The sequence below is a fragment of the Stenella coeruleoalba genome (genome assembly GCF_951394435.1).
Source record: "Stenella coeruleoalba genome assembly, chromosome: 5".
Taxonomy (NCBI): Eukaryota; Metazoa; Chordata; class Mammalia; order Artiodactyla; family Delphinidae; genus Stenella; species Stenella coeruleoalba.
Genome location: NC_137150.1, coordinates 91258978 through 91282806, shown reverse-complemented (window position 1 = coordinate 91282806; position 23829 = coordinate 91258978). Strand labels below are relative to the sequence as shown.

At 37.5% G+C, this 23829-nt stretch overlaps 1 protein-coding gene across 1 annotated transcript in view; it reads right to left on the bottom strand.

The window, feature by feature from the left end:
- Positions 1–23829, bottom strand: part of LOC307186477 (zinc finger MYM-type protein 6-like) — a 1023730-nt gene that overhangs the window by 403769 nt on the left and 596132 nt on the right. The window contains exon 5 of the mRNA XM_079921634.1: positions 11031–12463. Coding sequence (XP_079777760.1) covers positions 11414–12445 — 1032 coding nt within the window. The 5' untranslated portion in view covers positions 12446–12463 and the 3' untranslated portion in view covers positions 11031–11413. The remainder of the gene's footprint in view (positions 1–11030; positions 12464–23829) is intronic.

The following is a 23829-nucleotide window of genomic DNA, read 5'->3' as shown; positions in this document are numbered from 1 at the left end:
ACCCAAAACAATTAAGAAAATGGTAATAGGAACATACATATTGATAATTACCTTAAATGTAAATGGATTAAATGCCCCATCCAAAAGACACAGGCTTGCTGAATGGATACAAAAATAAGACCCATATATATGCTATCTACAAGAGACCAACTTCAGACCTAGGGACACATACAGACTGAAAGTGAGGGGATGGAAAAAGATATTCCATGCAAGTGGTAATCAAAAGAAAGCTGGAGTAGCAATACTCATCAGAAAATATAGACTTTAAAATGATGACTATTACAAGAGACAAAAGAGGACTCTACATAAAGATCAAGGGATCAATCCAAGAAGAAGATATAACAATTGTAAATATTTATGCACCCAACATAGGAGCACCTCAATACATAAGGCAAATTTTAACAGCCATAAAAGTGGAAATGACAGTAACACAGTAATAGTAGGGGACTTTAATATCACACTTTTACCAATGGACAGATCATCCAAAATGAAAATATATAAGGAAACACAAGCTTTAAATGACACATTAAACAAGATGGACTTAATGGATATTTATAGGACATTCCATCCAAAAACAACAGAACACGCTTTCTTCTCAAGTGCTCATGGAACATTCTCCAGGATAGATCATATCTTGGGTGACAAACCAAGCCTCAATAAATTTAAGAAAATTGAAATCATATCAAGTATTTTTTCCAACCACAATGCAATGAGACTAGATATCAATTACAGGATAAAAACAGTAAAAAATACAAACACATAGAGGCTAAACAATACACTACTAAATAACCAAGATATCACTGAAGAAATCAGAGGAAATCCAAAAATAGCTAGAAAAAAATGACAATGAAAGCACGATGATCCAAAACCTATGGGATGCAGCAAAAGCAGTTCTAAGAGGGAAGTTTATAGCAATATAATCCTACCTCAAGAAACAAGAAACATCTCAAATAAACAACCTAACCTTACACCTAAAGCAGTTAGAGAAAGAAGGAAAAAAAGAAGAAAACCCAAAGTTAGCAGAAGAAAAGAAATCATAAAGATCAGATCAGAAATAAATGAAAAAGAAAGGAAGGAAACAATAGCAAAGTTCAATAAAACTAAAAGCTGGTTCTTTGAGAAGGTAAAAAAAAGTGATAAACCATTAGCCAGACTCATCAAGAAAAAAATGGGAAAAGACTCAAATCAACAGAATTAGAAATGAAAAAGGAGAAGTAACAACTGACACTGCAGAAATACAAAGGATCATGAGACACCACTACAAGCAACTATATGCCAATAAAATGGACTACCTGGAAGAAATGGACAGATTCTCAGAAAAGTACAACATTTCAAGACTGAACCAGGAAGAAATAGAAAATATGAACAGACCAATCACAAGCACTGAAATTGAAACTGTGTTTAAAAATCTTCCAACAAACAAAAGCCCAGGCTTCACAGCCGATTTCTGTCAAACATTTAGAGAAGAGCTAACACCTAACCTTCTCAAACTTTTCCAAAATATTGCAGAGGGAGAACACTCCCAAACTCATTCTACAAGGCCACAATCAACCTGATACCAAAACCAGACAAAGATGTCAGAAATAAAGAAAACAACAAGCTAATATCACTGATGAACATAGATGCAAAATTCCTCAACAAAGTACTAGCAAACAGAATCCAGCAGCACATGAAAAGGATCATACACCATGATCAAGTGGGGTTTATCCCAGGGATGCAAGGATTCTTCAATATATGCAAATATATCACTGTGATACACCATATTAACAAACTGAAGGAAAAAACCATATGATCATCTCAACAGATGCAGAAAAAGCTTTCGACAAAGTTCACCACCCATTTATGATAAAAACCCTCCAGAAAGTGGGCATAGAGTGAACCTACCTCAACATAATAAAGGCCATATACAACAAACCCACAGCAAACATCTTTTTCAATGGTGAATATCTGAAAGCATATCCTCTAAGATCAGGAACAAGACAAGGTTGCCCAGTCTCACCACTATTATTCAACACAGTTTTGGAAGATTTAGCCATGGCAGTCAGAGAAGAAAAAGAAATAAAAGGAATCCAAATCACAAGAGAAGAATTAATACTATCACTGCTTTCAGATGACATGATATTACACATAAATAATCCTAAGGATGCTACCAGAAAACTACTAGAGCTAATCGATGGATTTGGTAAAGTAGCAAGATACAAACTTAATGCACAGAAATCTCTTGCATTCCTATACACTAACGATGAAAAATCAGAAAGAGAAATTAAGGAAACACTCCCATTTACCACTGCAACAAAAAGAATAAAATACCTAGGAATAAACCTACCTAAGGAGACAAAATCATGTATGCAGAAAACTATAAGGCACCTATGAAAGAAATCAAAGATGATACAAACAGATGGAGAGATGTACCATGTTCTTGGATTGGAATGATCAACCTTGTGATAATGACTATACTACCCAAAGCAATCTACAGATTCAGTGCAATCTCTATCAAACTACCAATGGCATTTTTCACACAATTAGAACAAAAAATTTTATAATTTGTATGGAAACACAAAAGACCCCAAAGAGCCAAAGAAATCTTTGAAAGAAAAACAGAGCTGGAGGAATCAGGCTCTGTGACTTCAGACTATACTACAATGCTACAGGAATCAAGACAGTATGGTACTAGCACAAAAACAGAAATATAGATCAATGGAACAGGATAGAAAGCCCAGAGATAAACCCACACACATATGGTCACCTTATCTTTCACAAAGGAAGCAAAAATATAAAATGGAGAAAAGACAGCCTCTTCAAGAAGTGGTGCTGGGAAAAGTGGACAGCTACATGTAAAAGAATGAACTTAGAATACTTCCTAACACCATACACAAAACTAAACTAAAAATGGATTAAAGACCTAAATGTAAGGCCAGACACTATCAAACTCTTAGAGGAAAACATAGGCATGACATAAATAGAAAACATAGACATGACATAAATCATAGCAAGATCCTTTTTGACCCATCTCCTAGAGAAACGGAAATAAATCAAAAATAAACAATGGGACCTAATGAAACTTAAAAGCTTTTGCACTGCAAAGGAAACCATAAACAAGATGAAAAGACAACGTTCAGAATGGGAAAAAATATTCGCAAGCGAAGCAACTGACAAAGGATGAATCTCCAAAATTTACAAGCAGCTCATGCAGCTCAATAACAAAAAAACAAACAACCCAATCCAAAAATGGGCAGAAGACCTAAATAGACATTTCTTTAAAGAAGATAGACAGATTGCCAACAAACACATGAAAGGATGCTCAACATCATTAATCATTATAGAAATGCAAATCAAAACTACAATGAGGTATCACCTCACACCAGTCAGAATGGCCATCATCAAAAAATCTACAAACATTAAATGCTGGAGAGGGTGTTGAGAAAAGGGAACCCTCTGGCACTTTGTAAATTGATACAACCACTATGGAGAACTATATGAAGGTTCCTTTAAAAACTAAAAATAGAACTACCATATGAGCCAATAATCCCACTCCTGGGCATATACCTGGAGAAAATCATAATTCAAAAAGAGACATGTACCACAGTGTTCATTGTAGGACATGGAAGCAACCTAAATGTCCATTGACAGATGAATGGATAAAGAAGATGTGGTACATATATACAATGGAATATTACTCAGCCATAAAAAGAAACGAAATTATTTGTAGTGAGGTGGTTGGACCTAGAGTCTGTCAAACAAAGTGTCGTAAGTTATAAAGAGAAAAACAAAAACAGTATGGTAACACATAGATAAGGAATCTAAAAAAAAAAAAATGGTTCTGATGAACCTAGGGGCAGGACATGAATAAAGATGCAGACGTAGAGAATGGACTTGAGGATACAGGGTTGGGGGAAGGGTATGTGGTATGAAGTGAGAAAGTAGCACTGACATATACACTCTACCAAATGTAAAATAGATAGGTAGTAGGAAGCAGCTGCATAGCACAGGGAGATCAACTTGGTGCTCTGGAACCACCTAGAGGGATGGGATAGGGAGGGTGGGAGGGAGAGGCATGAGAGAGGGGATATGAGGATATATGTATACATATAGCTGATTCACTTTGTTATACAGCAGAAACTAACACAACCTTGTAAAGCAATTATACTCCAATAAAGATGTAAAAAAAATTTTTAAATGTGCATATTCCTATATCAGCATCCCAAATCTACCACTCCATCATGAAGAGAAATTAAATGGAATTGCTGCTCCCTAAAGATTAATTAGTAAGCTTATTCAGATAATATTTATTTTGTTTCTCTATGAACAGTGCTAGGCTCTAAAATATCGCTGGCTAGGTTAGCTAGTCTACTAGTTCTAAATCCTCACCATCCAATATGGTAGTCACTAACCACATGCAGCTATTGAGGACTTGGTGTGTGGTCAGCATGACCGAGAAACTAAACTTTTTAAATTTAATTTTGATTAATTTAAATATAAATTTACATAGCTACAGGTGGCTAGTGGTTACCATATTGGACAGTGCAGTTCTATGGACATATATCTTTGAGTAGTACCAACAGGAGCTATACTGGCAGAAAGCTTATAATCTAATGGACAAGGAAAATAGCAAAGAATGATGAATAAAGCAAATACTTGGCAGAGGCTGTTTTCAACTGTTGTTATTGTAAAATGAAGTGTAGGTCACTGGCGGCAGTAAATGTACAAATCTTGACCATAAAGCAGGGTGCAAGGCCTTCATTTAAACAATTCTAACAATTATCACCTGTGATACATATATATGCCTGTAAGAAACATTAAAATGTATCAGAAAAGTGCTCTACATGAAAAACCTGTGCTTGACCACCATGAAAAAATAATCTACCAGATATGTCCACCATCTATTTCCGGCAACATGATTGTCATTTCCAGGGATAGGAAAGAAGTCAATTTTAGACTGATGCAAAGACATCTCTAATTATTAAGTTATTAAAAATGGGATGATGGTTTTCTCACATCATTTCTGTTTGTAGTCTCTAGATGTATGTTATCTTCATGGCTATTTGTATTCTTGTTGTTCAGGAGAAGTTTTATTTCAGAGAGAGAGAGAGAATGCAGAAACTATCAAGAAAGGAAGGAAAAAAGGAGGAAGGGAAGAAGGAATTTGCTATGCTGAAGTAATGATGTGGTTTAGAGAGGATAAATGTCAAATCTACTTTTAAGGAAAATGAGAACAAATTATTAAACCAAAATGACTAATCATATTTTTAGTTGTTGTTCCATACGAAAATTTAGAGGGAGGGGATATGGGGATATATGTACACATATAGCTGATTCACTTTGTTATACAGCAGAAACTAACACAACATTAGTAAAGCAATTATACTCCAATAAAGATGTTAAAAAATAAACAAACAAACAAACAAAAAAGAGACTGTAAAGGTTTCAACAGACCAAAAATCAGATTTTGTTTGTGGATCAAAACATTGTGCTTGTGCTATCTCATTTTACCTTTCATCATGTTATTTCTCAGTTATTTGCAGTGCACTGGATTTCAAAATGGAAGATCCGCTTTGTCAAGTGGAAGAAGTAACTGAGCTTATCTATGATGCCTATTTGGCGGCATTCATACGTGCTCCACATTTGAGCTACTGACGGAGAAGATGGCCTTATTAGGTAAGGATGGGTTAGTTCTTCAGAAAATAAAGAGGAGGGAGAGAGAGAAGCTTGATGATCTAATCAGAAAAACCAAGGATCAGACTAAGAAGGAAAATCAAAACTTGGGTAGTATTAAATAAGGAATTATCTAAGTAGAATGGTCTAATGGAATAAAATGCATCGGGGCAAAACACTAAAGGAAGACAGAGAGCAAATTTGGTTTTGTTGGATGATACTAGAACTCAGTGGCACACAGGGATATGGGGACAACAGGTCGGGAGCTGATGAGCAGTGTCTCAACACTTGGGAAAATTTAATCATTTTTCTTAAATCACATATAATTGTGAATATGTTTTCTTGCCACTGCATTACTTTCTTTGAGAGAGAGTCAGAAATAACTGCTTAACTGAATTGATCTGAATTTGGTCAACATTACTTACTTTCTCCTTCCACTAAAAAATAAAGTTCTGCGTGTTTTCTTAAAGAAAATACAATACTTAGTTTATTTAAAATATTTTGGGGTAGCTTGGAAACAAATTGAAATAAAGTCGATATATTTAATAAGATCTTTCCTTTGACACTGTCAGTATCCCATGAGGTAAACAGGGTAAATACTATTTTGTCCACATTTCATTTTAAAGATAATTAAAGCAAAACTATGATAAATTAACGTAATGATAAATGTTCATGATTATTTATCAAATCAGTGACAAAAATTTTACTTTAATATTTTTAAAAATGGAAAAAAATTAAAGAAGTTGTTATTTTACCATTCCACCAATATTTTCAAAACTATTTCCTAACATTCTCTAAGAAATGTGTGTATACTTTTTGCCTAAGAAGTCAGATATTATTTGATACATATATTCATCAATATTTAAGAAATAATATTCTTAAATATTTTTAGGCTTCTGTTTTCTTTTCTCTAAATATCTCACTAGCACAGTAAAATAAGGCAAGGGTAAATAAATAACCCACTATAAAGTAGCTTGCTACAGATTTAGGTGATTGTCCAGAGAAATTAGTTGATTTTTTCCCCTCCTAATATTTTCTGCTTTTTTTATATACTTGTTCAGTTGTTTTGTTTTGTTTGCTGATTTTTTTTTTCCCTTAGAGCAGTCTGATGTGGTGTGTGTGTGTTTGCTGTCTTCCTTTGGTTAATAAAATGAAATACGATATTAGATTTGTATTATTCACAGTACTGCTAAGGAAAAATTCACATTTTTATCAGGATATAGGAAACTTAATAGACCATGGCCCCTAATAAAATAATAAAATAAGATGATGGGGTTTTAATAATTATTTGTTCGCTTTTAGAGTGGTAGCCAAGACTGTTTTCATGGTGCGGCATTACTAAATGTCACTATTTGTCTTTCTGTCCTAATTCTCTGTATATTCATATTTGAAAAGCCTCAATCATCTAATGAAATCATTTGGAAATTATTTACTGAAATAAGTAGTTTTCCAAAAAACACTCTGGTTTTCCCTTTCATACTATCAATGGAAATGTATTCTCTACGAAGGTTTAATGTACATCAATGAATAGCCCTAGAGACAACTCTTTGCCCTTTGGACAATTTTTCATAGTAGAAGGCAGAGCTGTTTCAATTTAAATGATGTTGCACTTGAGGTCAACGGTAATAAGCAAGCTCTACTAGACTTTCATTACATTTTCTTATCATCTGAATATAATCATAAGCACTTGATGCTAGCTCCTACAGCCTTCACATGAATTATAAATATCATATTTAAGTTTCTCTTTAGAGGAGAAACAAGATTTCTGCTGTGGATGAAGAAGTGAATACAGTTAAGTAACGTGATCTGTTTACCAAATTACCTGCCATCAAAAGAAAGCAAAATGCCCGGAAAATGGGAATTGGCTTGACACCTCATTATTTAAAACAAACAAACAAACACATCTGTTTTTGAATACAGAATTAACCTATTAGCCCACTGTCAAAATAAAGCTTCCAACTGAATGTCCAATTACCCACTCAAAAGACCCTCACAAATCATTTGGGCAAAAACCTCTACAAAGAGGCCTGCCTGAAGGTCAGCAGTGGAAATGTGTGATGCAATAAGAGGGGAAAAAAACCAAACAAACAGAGAATTCAAAACACTCTCCTTGTTATTTCCTCAACTCCAAACGAAAGAACCTTTTTAATCTACAATGAATCCCACATTTATCTCAATACATATAATTCCAACACTGGAATTGCATAAAGATCATGCCTACCAGCAGAATTAACTCTCCTTAAGCCCTAAGAAATCCCACTAGCACAGTAAAATAAGGCAAGGGTAAATAAATAATCCAGTCTAGAGTAGCTTGCTACAGAATTAGGTGATTGTCCAGGCCTTGATATCACTAATTGCTTTATGCACGTGGCCTATTGTTTTCTGTGCTAGCTAGATTTTTGGTGGAGGAAAAAGCTGGTGATGCATCTAATTTCAGCTTTGAGAGCCCTGACTGTGCTCCCTCGCTCATCTGAGTTTACGTAGGCATACATGCATAAACATGGCATTGTAAAAAAGGTATTTAAGTAAAGGTTATCAGCCTTTAAGAATTGTAATGAGGCCACCAGGTAAAAAAAAAAAATGGTCACAACTTGTGCGCTATGCAAAGCGTAATGCAAAGTTTCTCTTTCCTGAGGCACCATCTAAATCACTTCTGCTCTGTGAAGACTTTAATTCAGTGTAAAGAAAATACTCTTCAGCTTCTCCAAAAGCTTCCATCTTACCTGGATTAAACTTCAACCTGCCTGTTGTCATTTTACTTCACAGTCACTCAAACACTAAGGGAAATAGGAGAAGCAATTTTAAAAGAAGTGTATACCTCAGTGACTTTAATAATAATCTACAAGAGTTCCATTTCCTCTCGAATTGAACAAGACCACATTCAGGCCAGAAGATCACAAGGTAGTGAGCAAATGGATACTTCCCACATACATGTTACTGAATTGCTCAGTATGTGTATAAGAAAATTGGTACAGTTGGCCCTCCATATTGGTGGGTCCTACAGCCACAGATTCAACCAACTACAGATCAAAAATATTTTTTAAAAAAATCCAGAAAGTTCCAAAGAGCAAAACTTGAATTTGATGCACACTGGCATCTATTTACATAGTACTTACATTGTGTTTACAACTATTTACACAACATTTACATTGTATAAAGATGATTTAAAGTATGTGGAAGATATAAAGATGATTAGATGATTTAAAGTATATGGGAAGATGTGAATAGGTTATATGCAACTACAGCTGACTCTTGAACATCAAGGATTTGAACTGCTCGGGTCCATTTATACGCAGATTTTTTTCAATTGTAAATACTACAGTACTACACGATCCAAGGTTGAATCCTTGGACACAGAAGAATTGATATAGAGGGCCAACTCTAATTTATTCACAGATTTTCAAATGTGAGGAGGGTCAGCACTCCTAACCTCTGAGTTGTTCAAGGGTCAACTGTACTACGCCATTTTATATAAGGAACTTGAGCACCCTCAGGTTTTTGTATTGTTGCGGAGGGGGGTATGTCCTGGAACCAATCCCCCACAGACACCAAGGGACAACTGTACTATCTTTGTAAAATGTTGATGAACTATATTATAGGGTTAAAATATTGATCTCAAGAGTTAAACTGTCTCTGTTCAAATCTGACTTTGCCATTTGCTGGCTGGGTGACATGGGGCAAGTCATTTAACTTAAGTCTCACCTCCTCGTTGCCAAAATAAGGATCACAGTGGTGCCTATTTCAAATGGTAATTGTGGGTTGTGAGATAATGCCAGTTGACTAGCTGTAATATAAAATATAAGACCCACAAGTTCTTAGCATATGCCTGACATAAACAGTAAGGATGTGTTCAGTGTTAATTTTTATAAATCTGTTATTATATTGTGAACTAGACAAGATCCAGATATTTTAAACAATTTTTTCCATTCTTCCAAATACCACATGCATTGTGCTCAACCTTCTTAGTTTTGTTTTAACTAATTGATGTTAAAGTAATCAAGTTTTAGTGAAGCACATAGATATAAGTCATAAGACATGTTTTCACCTAACTTAGGGGTTGCCGAACTTTTTTCTGTAAATAGACAGACAGTAAATATTGAGAGCCATAGCCTCTGCTGCCGTCAATTCTGCCGCTGTAGTGCCAACGTAGCCATAGATAATACAGACAATATGCAAATCAACAGGTGTCGCTGTGGCCCAATAAAACTTAATTTATGGAAACTGAAATTTGAATTTCATGCAATTTTCAAGTGGCACAAAATATTATTCATATTTTGATTTTCTTTTCAACCTTTTTAAAAAGAAAAACAATCTTAGCTTGCGGGCCACACACAAACTAGAAGTGAGTGGTATTTGGCCCTCAGGCTATAGTTTATTGAACTCCTAATCCATTATTTCTACTAAAACTGTTTAATCGTTATAGCTTGTATTTAAAGATAAATTATATATAAATTTTTTCAACGTTCTTGACTATTTACTGGTGAAATTAATGAATATGCCCTATCAATAGCCTAGTATTTTACTGTGATATTAACAGTCCTAGTAGTTAATGCTAAAAATTTCTAACACAATTTGGCACATTCCTTAATTTTATTTCCTCTGAAATGTAAAAATAAGGTAAAGGGTACTTTAGACATTAGTACTGAGGCTGGTCATTCTGAGGAAGAGTAAACCTGCCTACCTGATCACTGTAATGAAATGTCAGCTCTGGAGTTGTCAAATGACATAGCCATTGGAAGAACTGAGGGAGGCTAGATAATTGGAAAGATAAAAAGGTTTGTCTAGAAGAAGGACTCTGATCTTGATTGAGATTTAAAAAAAGGATTGGATGTAGATCATCTGATTGGACAGTTCACCTTTGGTAAACAACACTGGTTGTTTGTGTGGCTTTATTTGAGAATAAAAAGAAAAAAGAACGTGGAAAAAAGAACAAGGGAGAGATCATCCAATAAATATAAAACTCTATTGGTCTACTGCTCTGCTCTTTGAGGAGACTCTTGAGGATTCTGAGTATATTAAATAACATCTGATATTTACAACCGGAACTCTAGCTATGCGGCTTCCACATCCACAGATTCAACCAACCTAGTATTGGATTCAACCAATTCCGGACCAAATTCAATCCAAGGCTGGTTGAATTCGTGGGTGCAGAACTGGAGGACTGGAGGGTCGGCTCTACTATGCCATTTTATACTTATAAGGCAGCGGTCCCCAACCTTTTTGGCACTAGGGACCGGTTTCATGGAAGACAATTTTTCCACGGACCGGGGGCGGGGATGGGATGACTTCGGGATGATTCAAGTGCGTTACATTTATTGTGCACTTTATTTCTATTATTATCACATTGTAATATGTAATGAAATAATTAAACAACTCACCATAATGCAGAATCAGTGGGAGCCCTGAGCTTGTTTTCCTGCAACTGGATGGTCCCATCTGGGGGTGATGGGAGACAGTGACACCCGAGGTGTGGTGCTTATGTCCAGTTTACTCCGTGATCTCGTTTTGGTTGCTGTCACTGCAGAAAACCCTGCTTCACAAAGATAGGATGTTGGAAACGGAAGCAGGCTTTTCAGTGCTTTTGTGGCAATCTCAGGATACTCCGCCTTGACTTTCATCCAGAACGTATGGAGATTTGAAGTTGTCTCAAACAAATTTTTTTTTTTTTTTTTTTTTTTTTTCTGTACGCGGGCCTCTCACTGTCGTGGCCTCTCCAGTTGCGGAGCACAGGCTCCAGACGCGCAGGCTCAGCAGCCATGGCTCACGGGCCCAGCCGCCCCACGGCATGTGGGATCTTCCCGGACCGGGGCACGAACCCACGTCCCCTAGCATCGGCAAGCGGACTCTCAACCACTGCGCCACCAGGGAAGCCCTCAAACAAACTTTTAAGGCCACCGTCATTTGCGATCTCAAGCAGTTGATCCTCTTCTAGCACGGATAAAGTCGATTCAACTGGCTTATTCACAAATGGGTTGTGGATCCATTCCTTCCCAGTTCGGGGGTCTTTTGTGGTTGGGAAGTAATGCTCAAACTCTTTTGAAAGCTGAGATTGGTGAACATGCACCAGCAGGGAGAAAGTAGGCCCTGGCTCAGTCTCTTTCAAAATCTCTGCTAATGCTTGAAACATGACAAAAGTCCCAATGTTCACTTGTTGCCCCCATAATTCCAGTTTGGCTTTGAATGAAGCCACTTTATGTGCCAACTTGAACACAGCTACCATTCTCCCCCGAAGTGATGACAGACGGAGTTTGCTGAGCAGGTTGAATATGTCACACAAGTAAGCAAGTTTTGTGACGCATTCTGTGTCACTGGAATGTGCTGCCAGTGGTGACTGTTTCTCTAAAAGAAATCTCTGGAGCAGCTCACGTAACTCAAAAACTTTGGCCAGTGATCTACCTTTAGAAAGCCATCTCACTTCTATGTATAAGAGAAGACGTGTGTGCTTTGTGTCCATCTCCTCACAGAGCTGCGCGAACAGACGTGAGTTGAGGGCATGTACTTTAATGTGGTTGACAATTTTAATCACAACCTGCAAAACGTTGTTAAGTTCAGGTGACATTTTTCGGCTAGCCAGCATTTCTCTATGGATGACACAGTGTGTAGACTCACGTTCAGAAGCGACCTCTTTGACCCGAGTAGTGAAACCAGAAAGCCGTCCAGTCATGGCAGCCACTCTGTCTGTGCATATACCGACAGAAAATGACCAGTTCAGTTTTCCTGATATGTAATCATTCAAGGACTTGAATAGTCCTGCAGCTGTGGTGTTGGTTGGCAACAAAAGTGCACATAACATATCCTCATGCACATCCTCCTGAAAAATATATCACACAAAAACAAGCATTGTTGCCTTGTTGTCAACATCTGTAGACTTGTCAACCTGGACTGCATACCACGGTGACTCATTAATCCTCTCTAACAATTGTGCCTCAATATCCTCTGCTATTTCATCAGTTCGTCTAGTTATGGTGCTGGCAGGAGGCAGAGCTCAGGCGGTAATGCAAGCGATGGGGAGTGGCTGTAAATACAGATGAAGCTTCTCTCGCTCACCTGCCACTCACCTCCTGCTGTGTGGCCTAGTTCCTAACAGGCCACGGACTGTTACCAGTCCGTGGCCCAGGGGTTGGGGACCCCTGTTATAAGGAACTTGAGCATCCGTGGATTTTGGTTATGGGGAACTGAATGTTGCCTTGGAGCTCTTCAACTGGGAGAATGAGGAAAGAAGATAAAGATACCAGGAGGGGAAGAAAATGGAAGATGGATAAATGCAAATGGGGCCTATATAGATTTCTATTAGTAACTTTCAGGGACAGATTGTCACTGAAGACTATTCGAGAATTTAAGTTAGCCTCTGCCGTGTTAACTCTGAAGAGGGGCAATTTTGGAATAAAAATGAATTTCTTAGAACACTCATAGTGGGACTTCCTTGGTGGTCCAGTGGTAAAGAATCTGCCTTACAATGCAGGGGACGTGGGTTCGATCCCTGGTCAGGGGACTAAGATCCCACATGCCGCAGGGCAACTAAGCCCACCTGCCACAACTACAGAGCCTATGCGCCCTCTCTAGTGCCACAACTAGAGAGAAGCCCGCACACCACAATGAAGAGCCTGTGCACCACAACGAAAGATCCCACATGCCTCAACGAAGATCCTGCGTGCCGCAACTAAGACCCGATGCAGCCAAAAATAAATTAAATAAATAAATAATAAATCTTAAAAAAAAAAAAAGATATATTACAAAAAAAAAAAAAACACTCATAATTCCCTAAAACAGGCCTGGGCAAACTACAGCCCCGGAGCCAAATCCTCTTGCCTCGTGTCCTGTAAATGAAGTTTCACTAAAAGACCACCATGCTTACTTATTTATGTATTAACCATGACTCTTTTGTGCTTCAGCAGCAGAACTGACTAGCTGTGACAGAGAGCCTATGGCCTGCAAAGGCTAAACTATCTATCTTCTGGTTCTTTACAGAAAAAGTTTGCAGAGCCCTGCCTTAATCCTCACTATTCCACATGTGGTCTGTAGACCAGTAGCATCTGCATCACAAGAAAGATTGTTATCGATAGAAATGCAAAATCTCAGGCCCCACATCAAATCTACTGAATCAGAATCTATACTTTAATGAGATCTCCAAATGACATAATGACACATCGGTGACTGAGAAGCACCTCCCTGAAATAATTTCTTTCTGTTGACAAACACATGAAACATGGGGTATAGGGGGACCAGATGTTTATCATTTTCTGGCATCCATCTTGTGAGGATGAGATTCTCACTCTCTCCCAAGTGGTTTTAAACCTTGATATTCATAAAAATTACATTTCTTAATTCACAACCCAAACTCCTGATGTGGGAATTATATCAAGAGGTCATAAAGAAGGATGAAATATTTATAGCAATGGGATATTCCAATAACTGATAAATTACCATATCTATAAGTCTTGAAAGAAGGCCTTCTTTAGATTACCAACAGGCAATAAAGGTACTACAACCAACATGTGAGTTCACATTCAGAAAATTTTAATGCTGTTAAGCTACAATAATAATATTTAAAAAAAAACTGTTTACAGTTTTGTAGTTTAATCAGTCTGAAGAGTTCTATTTTTATACTTCATTCCCTTAATCAGATGTAATAAGACAGAACTTGTAACTCATCAGCCCAGGTACATGTTCAAAAGGAAAATACAGAAATGTACTTTCTTGGTTGATGGAAATGTAGGTCTATTTAATACATACTTTATATTTAGTATTTTATTATTAAGCTTAGTTCAGTATAAATGCACATTTTTCAATGTCATGAATACATGGCATGAATGATGTGACAAGCAATTTGCATTTATATAGCACCTTTCAAAGGCTGAGGATCACAAAGCAAAGCATAAATGCTTGTGTAATTTTGCAATTAAGAATTCACTTCTAATTACTCCTACTTAAATGTGCAGTCTCTTTTTAATCACAACATTTTTACACCTGTGGTTAAGTGCTCTGACAGAGCCTCAGCCTTATCTCCAAAGCATGCAAATTGCATGACTGGATTTTGTAATGAAGACTACATTTGCCAGGGGAAAAATGATCACAGACATGTAACACTGGTAACAATATTAAAGACACAACTAAATTTAGAAGCATCATTCTCTCCCATTATGCACTCAGTTGGATCAACACACACACACACACACACACACACACACACACACACAAATGTCTGTCAGTTCTGGAGCATGCACGAGTTTCAGGCTTAGTTATACTTCTGCTATATCGCCAGGAAGTTAAGATATGAGATCTGAAAACTGGCTTATAAACGTATGCTTGCCTGTAGTATAAATCTTTAGCTCCTGGAGCTACAATTGCTAACATGTGTGAGATTCCTAGTTTTCTTGAATAATCAAGGGACCAACAAATAACATGGTATTAAAAAAATGATATCCTGCTACTAGGGGAAAGCACAGTTCAGCTGCAACATATGGTTCTGGAGAGCTGCAGTCTCATAAATGGAGCTGAGGAAAGAAAAGTAATTCTGGGAAGGTGGTTGTAGCTAAAGAGAAGGCTCTAGAGACAGCCATCTTCATAACTGACTGCAGAAAAGCACGAAGCTCCATTTTCAAAAGCTGATTAGAAAGAAGATTCATTAGGAACCTATGGTGATCTGGGGACCAGTGTAACACAAATAGCCGAGGCATGGTTCCTGCACCTTGAAAGGCTGCCAAGAGGAAGCAGAACTGCATGGACCAGAAGCAAACACATTTCAAAAATCCACAGTCAGGGGCTTCCCTGGTGGCGCAGTAGTTGAGAATCTGCCTGCCGATGCAGGGGACACGGGTTCGAGCCCTGGTCTGGGAAGATCCCACATGCTACGGAGCAACTGGGCCCGTGAGCCACAACTACTGAGCCTGAGCGTCTGGAGCCTGTGCTCCGCAACAAGAGAGGCTGTGACAGTGAGAGACCCGCACACCGCGATGAAGAGTGGCCCCCGCTCGCCGCAAGTACAGAAAGCCCATGCACAGAAACGAAGACCCAACACAGCCAAAAGTAAATAAATAAATTTTAAAAATACACAGTCAGTAATGAAAAATTAGTAGGTAAGAAGGTCTCAGGTTTTCAATAAACTATTAATTGTACGAAAAATAATTTTAATAGACTGTCCATTTAAAAAACAAATATCGAGACCTTCCAATATACCAGATATTGTGCTCATCTCTGATAATTAAAGTAATAGCAATATCGGCAACAATAATAAAAACAATGATGATCATAAAGGGGTGTTAGGAAATCAGGCAACACTTCCATACTCAGGAAGTCACAGGATGGAGGGCAGGGGAGAAATAACTAAAGAGGGTGATGTGTGTTTTATCAGCTTGTGTGCAATGCTCTGAGAGCAGAAAACAGGGAATATTTAATTCTGCTAGTCTTTGGAAAGTCTTCAGAGAGACACGGATATTTCAATAGAAATGTGAAATGCTGTCAACCACACTATTGGTGGAGGAGGGATGAATATCAGGAAGTAGGAATATTCAAATATGAATATTCACACAAATTATTTGTGACCCTTGACTTCATACATAAACACTGCAGTAACAGCATGTTAATCAGGAGTATAGGCTAAAAAGTCGAATTATCTCTATTCATTTCTAACTGTGTGACTTTGGACAAGTCACTTAACTTGAGCCTCAGGTTCCTCACCTCTATAATGGGGAAAGAATAGAATATACATCTGAGGATTGTCTTGACAACTTAATAATACTTAATATTAAGCATTTCGAATTTGACATATGACTAATGTTTAGTAAATGTTAGGTGTTGGATTTTTTCCTCTCTCTCTCTTTTTTTTTTTTTTTTAACTTCTGTCTCTTTTTAAGTAAAGCTAGAGCCATTCCGGTATATGGTAAATGAAGCAGTAAAATAAGACCCCTTATGCTTAAGGACGTTTGTCTGTTGCTTCCTTTCCAGAGGGAAGATGGTAGTTCTGCCATTTGAGAAATAAAACACAACACCCTCTATCGTCTTTTAGTCTGCTTCTTTTACCACTCCCATTTCCCATTACACATATCTAGCCTTTACAATAATCCTATGAGGAAGGTAATATCATTATTTTGACTTCATAAACGAGGAAACTGAGGCTCAGCGATAAATAATTCTACAAGTTCAAGAGCCAAGAGCTTGTGAAGCCATGATTAAAATCTAGGTGTTCTAAGCAGAAAAACCAGCTATTTATCACTTCACTGAAATGTTCTAAGATAGAGTTTGGTCCAAAATAATCCCTCCTCAGTAACTGAAGCATCAAGGGAGGCCAGACTCCATTTGCAGCAGGGACAAGGGGGTAGTATAAGAATTCTGGAAGACTCCTCTAACTAAAATCCTAAAATGCTGGAATGAAAAACACACAGGTAAGTTTGTCACAAAAGGAAGGACTCTGCATAGGTCAAGACTTATGTGAAAGCAGAAATAACAGAAGATAAATGATCCACGAAACCAGTTTTCACCAAGGACATTTCTATTGATTCTTGGAGACTTTGAGACACCATTCTGGTGGCCACATGGGGTAGGAAACAGATGGTAAAGCCTAAAGCTCACCAAACATGAGTATTTTAATAGATGACTTCCACATATAACTAAGGTCTTCGAAGGAAATCAGAAAAGAAGAGGAGCCCACTTGGTGTGAGAACACTCTAGAATCCATAGCACAAAGAGCCACAGTGGATGGGTCATAGATTAAGATGATAATGAGTTAGAAGCCATTTTGCTAGTTTACTCCATGCTGACAACCAGTGGATCTGTCGATCCATGCAGTAGCCTTCTTTTGTTTGCCTCCATGCAGTATTTTACTGCATGAATTCCAAATTGCAATCGTATGGGAAGTTACTGCACCACCAGTGTAGACTTATTGGGTATACTATACTAATGTCTGACAGTAACAGTTAAAACAACAAAAATACCAGAAAAAAGAATCAGTCTCCAGCCTCATCTATCTTTTTTCTGATCCGTATCTGGAAATGCTCACTTGGATCCAATAATCTTGTTTCAGAACTAATGTTCTTAAAGAAATTTTGGGAGTTAAAAATTAACTCTGGATCAAATTTTGGCTTTATATTTTCATGAGTATACAGCACCCCATTCTCACTGCAATGATATCTCTCCATCTCATTTTTGTTAATTATATTGCACTTGAGTTTATAAAAGTTCCATTCTTTACATCCTGTATTCAGGGTCCAGATAGACCAAGGGTGTTGACTAAAGGACACTGGAGAAATGGGTTGGGAGGAGAGCCTAAGGACAAATTTGGGGATAGACAGGGATCTTTCCACTGGTGGGCAGGAGACCAGGCAGGATGTTCACAGAGAGTGACCAAGTATGTGAATGGAGATGGAGAAAGTAGGGAAGAGTAAATGAGAAAAGCAGTAAATTTTTCTTACAGACTAACAAGGCACAGACATATCACTCAGAGAGTTAAAAATAGTCACACAAGTCTCACACCAACAGTTTTAAAGCCAAAAAACTTTCATAATAGTAGTGTTCTGCTTCTCTTTCCTTCTTTTCTCACCCAAATGTTCCTTAACATCCTTCTATCCTCAAGTTGGCTGGTTATGGTAGGATAGATTATTAAAGACTGAAATCTAAGAAAAGGTGTTTAAGTAGTTAGGCAAAAGACCACCTTTGTAGGTTTCTAAATAAAGAACTAGTAAGAGTAATTGTGGGACTAAAGGAAATTCAGAGCAGCAGAAATCTGTCAGATGGGCTGGGATTTCAGAAAGGAAGTCGAAGTTGTAATCCAGATCACATATGGATTCTTAACTGGTTCCTATATCAAACAGAGAGACTACTAGTTCTTAGAAGATAGAGACTTTTGTTCAGTTTAATAAACACTAATACCTTACCTACTACGTGGCTGGGTATCTTACTGGCAGTCTAAAACATGAAGAGAGCCACTATTGAAACTGGGTTGTATCAATGTAATAACAAAATCAATAGCCATATGTGTAGTCTTCTGTGTGTAATATTCCAGCCAAATAACTCTGGAGAAATTGGAGAAATGTTTCATAACTTCTTTTCACTGGGCTTGTTCAGATCCTCAGAATGGCAACTTGTATTAGAAGTTTGAAGTTGAAATAATTTTTAGGAGAGTCAGGTTATGCATCTGTGAAATTTCCACATGGCTAATAATTCAAATTTTTTTTTTTTTTTTTTTTTTTTTTTTTTTTTTTTTTTTTTGCGGTACGCGGGCCTCTCACTGTCGTGGCCTCTCCCGTTGCGGAGCACAGGCTCCGGACACGCAGGCTCCGAGGCCATGGCTCACGGACCCAGCCGCTCCGCGGCACGTGGGATCCTCCTGGAACGGGGCACGAAACCGCGTCCCCTGCACTGGCAGGCAGACTCTCAACCACTGCGCCACCAGGGAAGCCCTAATTTCAAATTTTGAAGTCATAAAGACATACATTTGATTCCTGGGTTTGTCATATTCTAACTGCAAAATCTTGCATTCTTCGGTAAAATAGGAATAATATGGCATTTCACAAAAGGTTTTTGAGTGCAGTAAATTAGAAACTTTTGTGAAAATTACCTAGTATAATACCAGGCCCAGACAGCCTTCAGTAAATATTAGTTTCTTTCTTTCTTCAATATTCAAAAAAAAAAAAAAACCCAAAACTGAAAGCATGAGTAGGAATTTTCAGATCCAATCATCTTCTTACAATTTCACACATCAACAGCTGATTTAGCCGCTATTTTATTTTCACTCATAGCCACTAACTTCCCACATGAATTCCCTTGCTGTTCTAGAATGTTGCGCAGCCCTTTGCTATTTTACAAATCACTTCAGTTCAACTAGAGGATAAAAATTATTTTTCAGCAAAAAAACCCATATAATACAAAACCACATCTCCACAGTCTGGGAGACCAGATTAATTCTCTACATAAGGCAGGGAGAAATCATTAGAGATCACTACAGGAAAACATTCCAAGGAAGCAATGCACATGTACTTTTGTTTTATTCTGTTCATTAAAACAGAATAAGATGAGACTTGCTTTTCAAGATATCCTCCCACATTTTTAAAGTAGCTTTCTATATATTATGCAGGTTTTCACAATACTAAATATCCTTTTTTTTTTCTTTCTTTCCACAAAGCATGATGGAGTATGGGCTACAGAGTTAAGTAGACCTGATTTGAAACCTGTCTGGCCAAATTACTGTCTTATCTTGTGAGAGTTACCTCACCTCTCTGAGCCTGTTTCTTTATATATAAATTGAATATAATACTTTATAGTACAGTTGTGAGGATTAAATGAGGAAAATATGAATGCTTCTTTATATGGTGTCTGGCACAGATAAAGTGTTCAATAAGTATTAAGGAAGATTCATAGCTATTATTATTGGGTAGAGGAAGCACATGTAGTAATGCCTATGCAAGTTCACACAGGATTTGAGCTGCCTGCAGTTCCTTAAGGAGCTGTGCTGATAGAACTGAGAGAATATTGAGGTTCAAATTTACTCAAAGTCCCCATTACAAAACTCTGAACATGTATGTTTGGACCTCAAATTGATAAACCAGAGACATTAGGATACAGACATGGGATAATACTGGTCAAAATAGTTTAAAGGAAAGAGATGCACAGGTATAATCTTTAAAGGAAGAAAACTGATTTGTTACATATATTCTTAAAATGTGTTATTATAAGGAGACTATAAGCAGTGTGATATCTTCTCCAAAACGCTCAAAGATATTTATAATCACACTGTCCAACCTACTGTATAACTAGCCATCATCAGGAAGATGACAGACCTGGAGCATATTCAGTGTCTGTTCCTTACTCTTTCCATCCAAAAATCGGGAAAAAAAGCAAAAATTTTAAAATTATACATAAAGTTTTTTCTTAATCATAAATTAAAGATAACTTTTAGAGGAAGAGAAGAAGAAGAATGTTACCAAATGGAAACTACAGCCTAAGGAGTTTATCTGAAATCAGAAGATCTAGGCTTTAAGTTTGTGTTTTCTGTTTGTCAACTGGATGACCCAGATGACCCAGATGACCCACCCAACCTCTCTGCACTTTAGCTCCTTCACTGTCTTGAAAGATTTCTGAGAGAACAAAATGAGATGATATGGACTCCTAACATCAATACTCCTTGACATGCAATGGACACATTCACCCAGTGGCTACAGACGTTTATAATTGGCTTCTGTCTTGTTCCAGGCTTTCTTCCATCCTCCTTTGTTTAACCCTTTCTCAGTATGTGCCCTTATGTCTAGTCTTACTTGACTTTGTGCCTTGACTGCCACGTCTTTTGAGACATGTTCCTGTCTCATTCAATAGCAGACATCACATGGTCCTCTGCAAGACTCAGACCCAGCACTCCCATAGGAGACTGTGCACAGGTTGACCTTTGACTCCAACCACAAGGTCACTCTGCTGGCTCCAGCCCCTGGACAGTACTCTGGCTGCCAACGAGCAACCACTAGCACAACCCCACCCCACTGGCCAGGGACGGGGTTATGGAAACTAAGCCAAAAATTGCTCTCTCTCTACATCCATGGGGTTAAATGGGGGGTGCTGGCTGCCAAGAATCCAGTATCAGTGCTGTGGTCTCCACAGTGAAGAGCTGTCTGCGTTGAATATATGCCTGATATAACACTGTATTCTTTCAACAGCAGCTGGCCAGCCGGTTTGTCTCCCTTTCCTGCCACAGTCTGAAACATTCCAGGTCTCAGGACTCTGAGCTACACAGAACACAGCACTGGGAATATATTTCTCATGGGACTCAAATCCTAGACCTTAAGGTATGTGCACAAAGGCACAGGTTTACTGGTTCTTGAAAAGTAGCTCACGTACTAGAAATGGTACTGACCACCCTAATGACAGAATGCTTGGATCACAGCGACACTGTCTGTGTCACACTGCCTGGGGTCTTAAATTCCAACGGCATCAGGGAGGAAAGTAATGGAGAACTCAGCTCAGCCCAGCTAAAAGTGTACTAAAATTCCCATTTAAAAAAAGGCAGAATTAAGGATACAGCTAAGGAAGAGCACTCTGGGTGCCTAATGGGCCCTCCTTCTTCTTCAGGCTTGGATTGAGCCTCCTCTTCAGACAAAAAGAATCTCCCTCATATCTCCTTCATGGAAGTCCTAGGAACTTCTAGAATCTAAGCGCATCCCAGTTAACCATCAACTTATGAGAAAATGATCAAGTCACTTCACACCCTTGACTTATAGTTGCCCTTTTATATAATGAAGAATTCTCTTTCAGTCCAAAAGTCTGTGACGATAGCTTTAAAATGGCAGTAAGAATTAAGTTATTCTTGCTTTCAATTTGATGTTTTTATATTTGGAGTGAATGGATCTATTCTGCTGAAGAGAACTGAGCATCTCTGACTTCGGATGCTCTGCATGAGCACTTTATGGATCAGTGGCTCCCAAACTTCTCCCAATCCAACATACTAAGTCATGAAGCACATCCCGGTTAGTAACAGTCCTCACCATAGTGTTGACCACTTGTGGGTTGGGACAGTTGGGTATCAAATGCAGAGGGGGATATATGTGGATGAATACTCCTCAGCTAATTCTGATATGTCCTTCTCACACCATGTTAAGAATCACTATTATAGATTGAATTTACCTAAAGAAATATATAGGCTAGGAAAAATACCAAAAAGAAAGAACTTTCAAGTGGCCAGAACAGTCCCTGACTGGCAGAATTAGAACTAAATCTACTCCAGGGTACAGCCTGAATGTGCCTTCTCAAAGTCATTACATAGCATCTGGTACAGCAGAAGACTAATATAATAATTAACCAAAGAAAGGAGAATGTGGATGAGACAGACTTTGATTTTTAAACTGATTTTTGTCAGTTTTTTAAATTTATTACAAAGTTAATAATGCTTGATTTAACAAATCAAGCAAGACAGCAATGTGTAAAGAAAAACTTGGTACCCTCCTGCATACTTCTCTTCAGGCTAGTCACTGCAAGAAATATTTTGATGTGGGATGTATAGACCAGATCATTCTCTATATGTACAAATATATAGATTTGGTTTTGACAAAAATAGGATAATATCCCAATATATTTACTTCAACTTTTTTTTGTGATTACAAATATCATGACTTTATTTTCAGATTTATATATAGTTAGATAGAGACTAAGATACAGAGCTAGAGACAGAGTGGTAGAGAAAGAGAAGAAAAACAGAAAAAGAGAAAGTATGAAATATATTATTTGGTAAACCATTCCCTACTTAATATTCAGACTTTTGCAGCTTTTTTGACATAAAAAACCACTTAAAAGAAATATCTTTTTACATATATCCTATATCCTTATATATCTTATTTTTAGTTTTATGGTTTAGAGTCCCAAAGGTGGTGTTGCTGGGTTACAGAGTATGATAGTTTAAACTTTAATTTAAATGCTGATAGAATTCTTTCCAAAAAAATGTATGCTGACTTGCAGTCTCACTGGTATTACACGAGAGGAGCCATTTTCCTGCATCCTCCAGCAATGGATGCAATGATTTTTCCTAGTTTTTGTTTACCTTAAAAGTGACATGGCAACAGCACTGTTGCCTACTTGTGATTTTAATTAGTCATTTGCATTCAATTTTCTCTGGATTACCTGTTGTTCTCATTTTTATGTTAAGTAGCTTATTCTTTTCTAATTTGTGATAATTTTTAATATACAGCTGGCCTTCTTTACCCCATGTTCTGTATCCATGGTTTCACCAACCATGGATTAAAATATTCCCAAAAAAAAAAAAAAAATCCACAAAGTTCCAAAAAGCAAAACTTGAATTTGCCACACACTGGCAACTACTGATAAAGGATTTACATTGTATTTACAAATATTTACATATTATTTATATAATACCATGTATTAGGTATTATAAGTAATTTAGAATTGATTTAAAGAATACAGAAATAAGAGACTTGGCCATCTGCAAATTTTGGTATCTGAGGGGGTTTTGGAACCAAAAGCCAGTGAATAACAAGGGATGACTATATTGACTATACTTCCCATTTGCCTAAATTAATTACACACACTTATTTTAAGAACTTATTTTGAGGCTTCCGGGAGGATGGCGGAAGAGTAAGATGCGGAGATCACCTTCCTCCCCGCAGATACACCAGAAATACATCTACACGTGGAACAATTCCTACAGAACACCTACTGAACGCTGGCAGAAGACCTCAAACCTCCTAA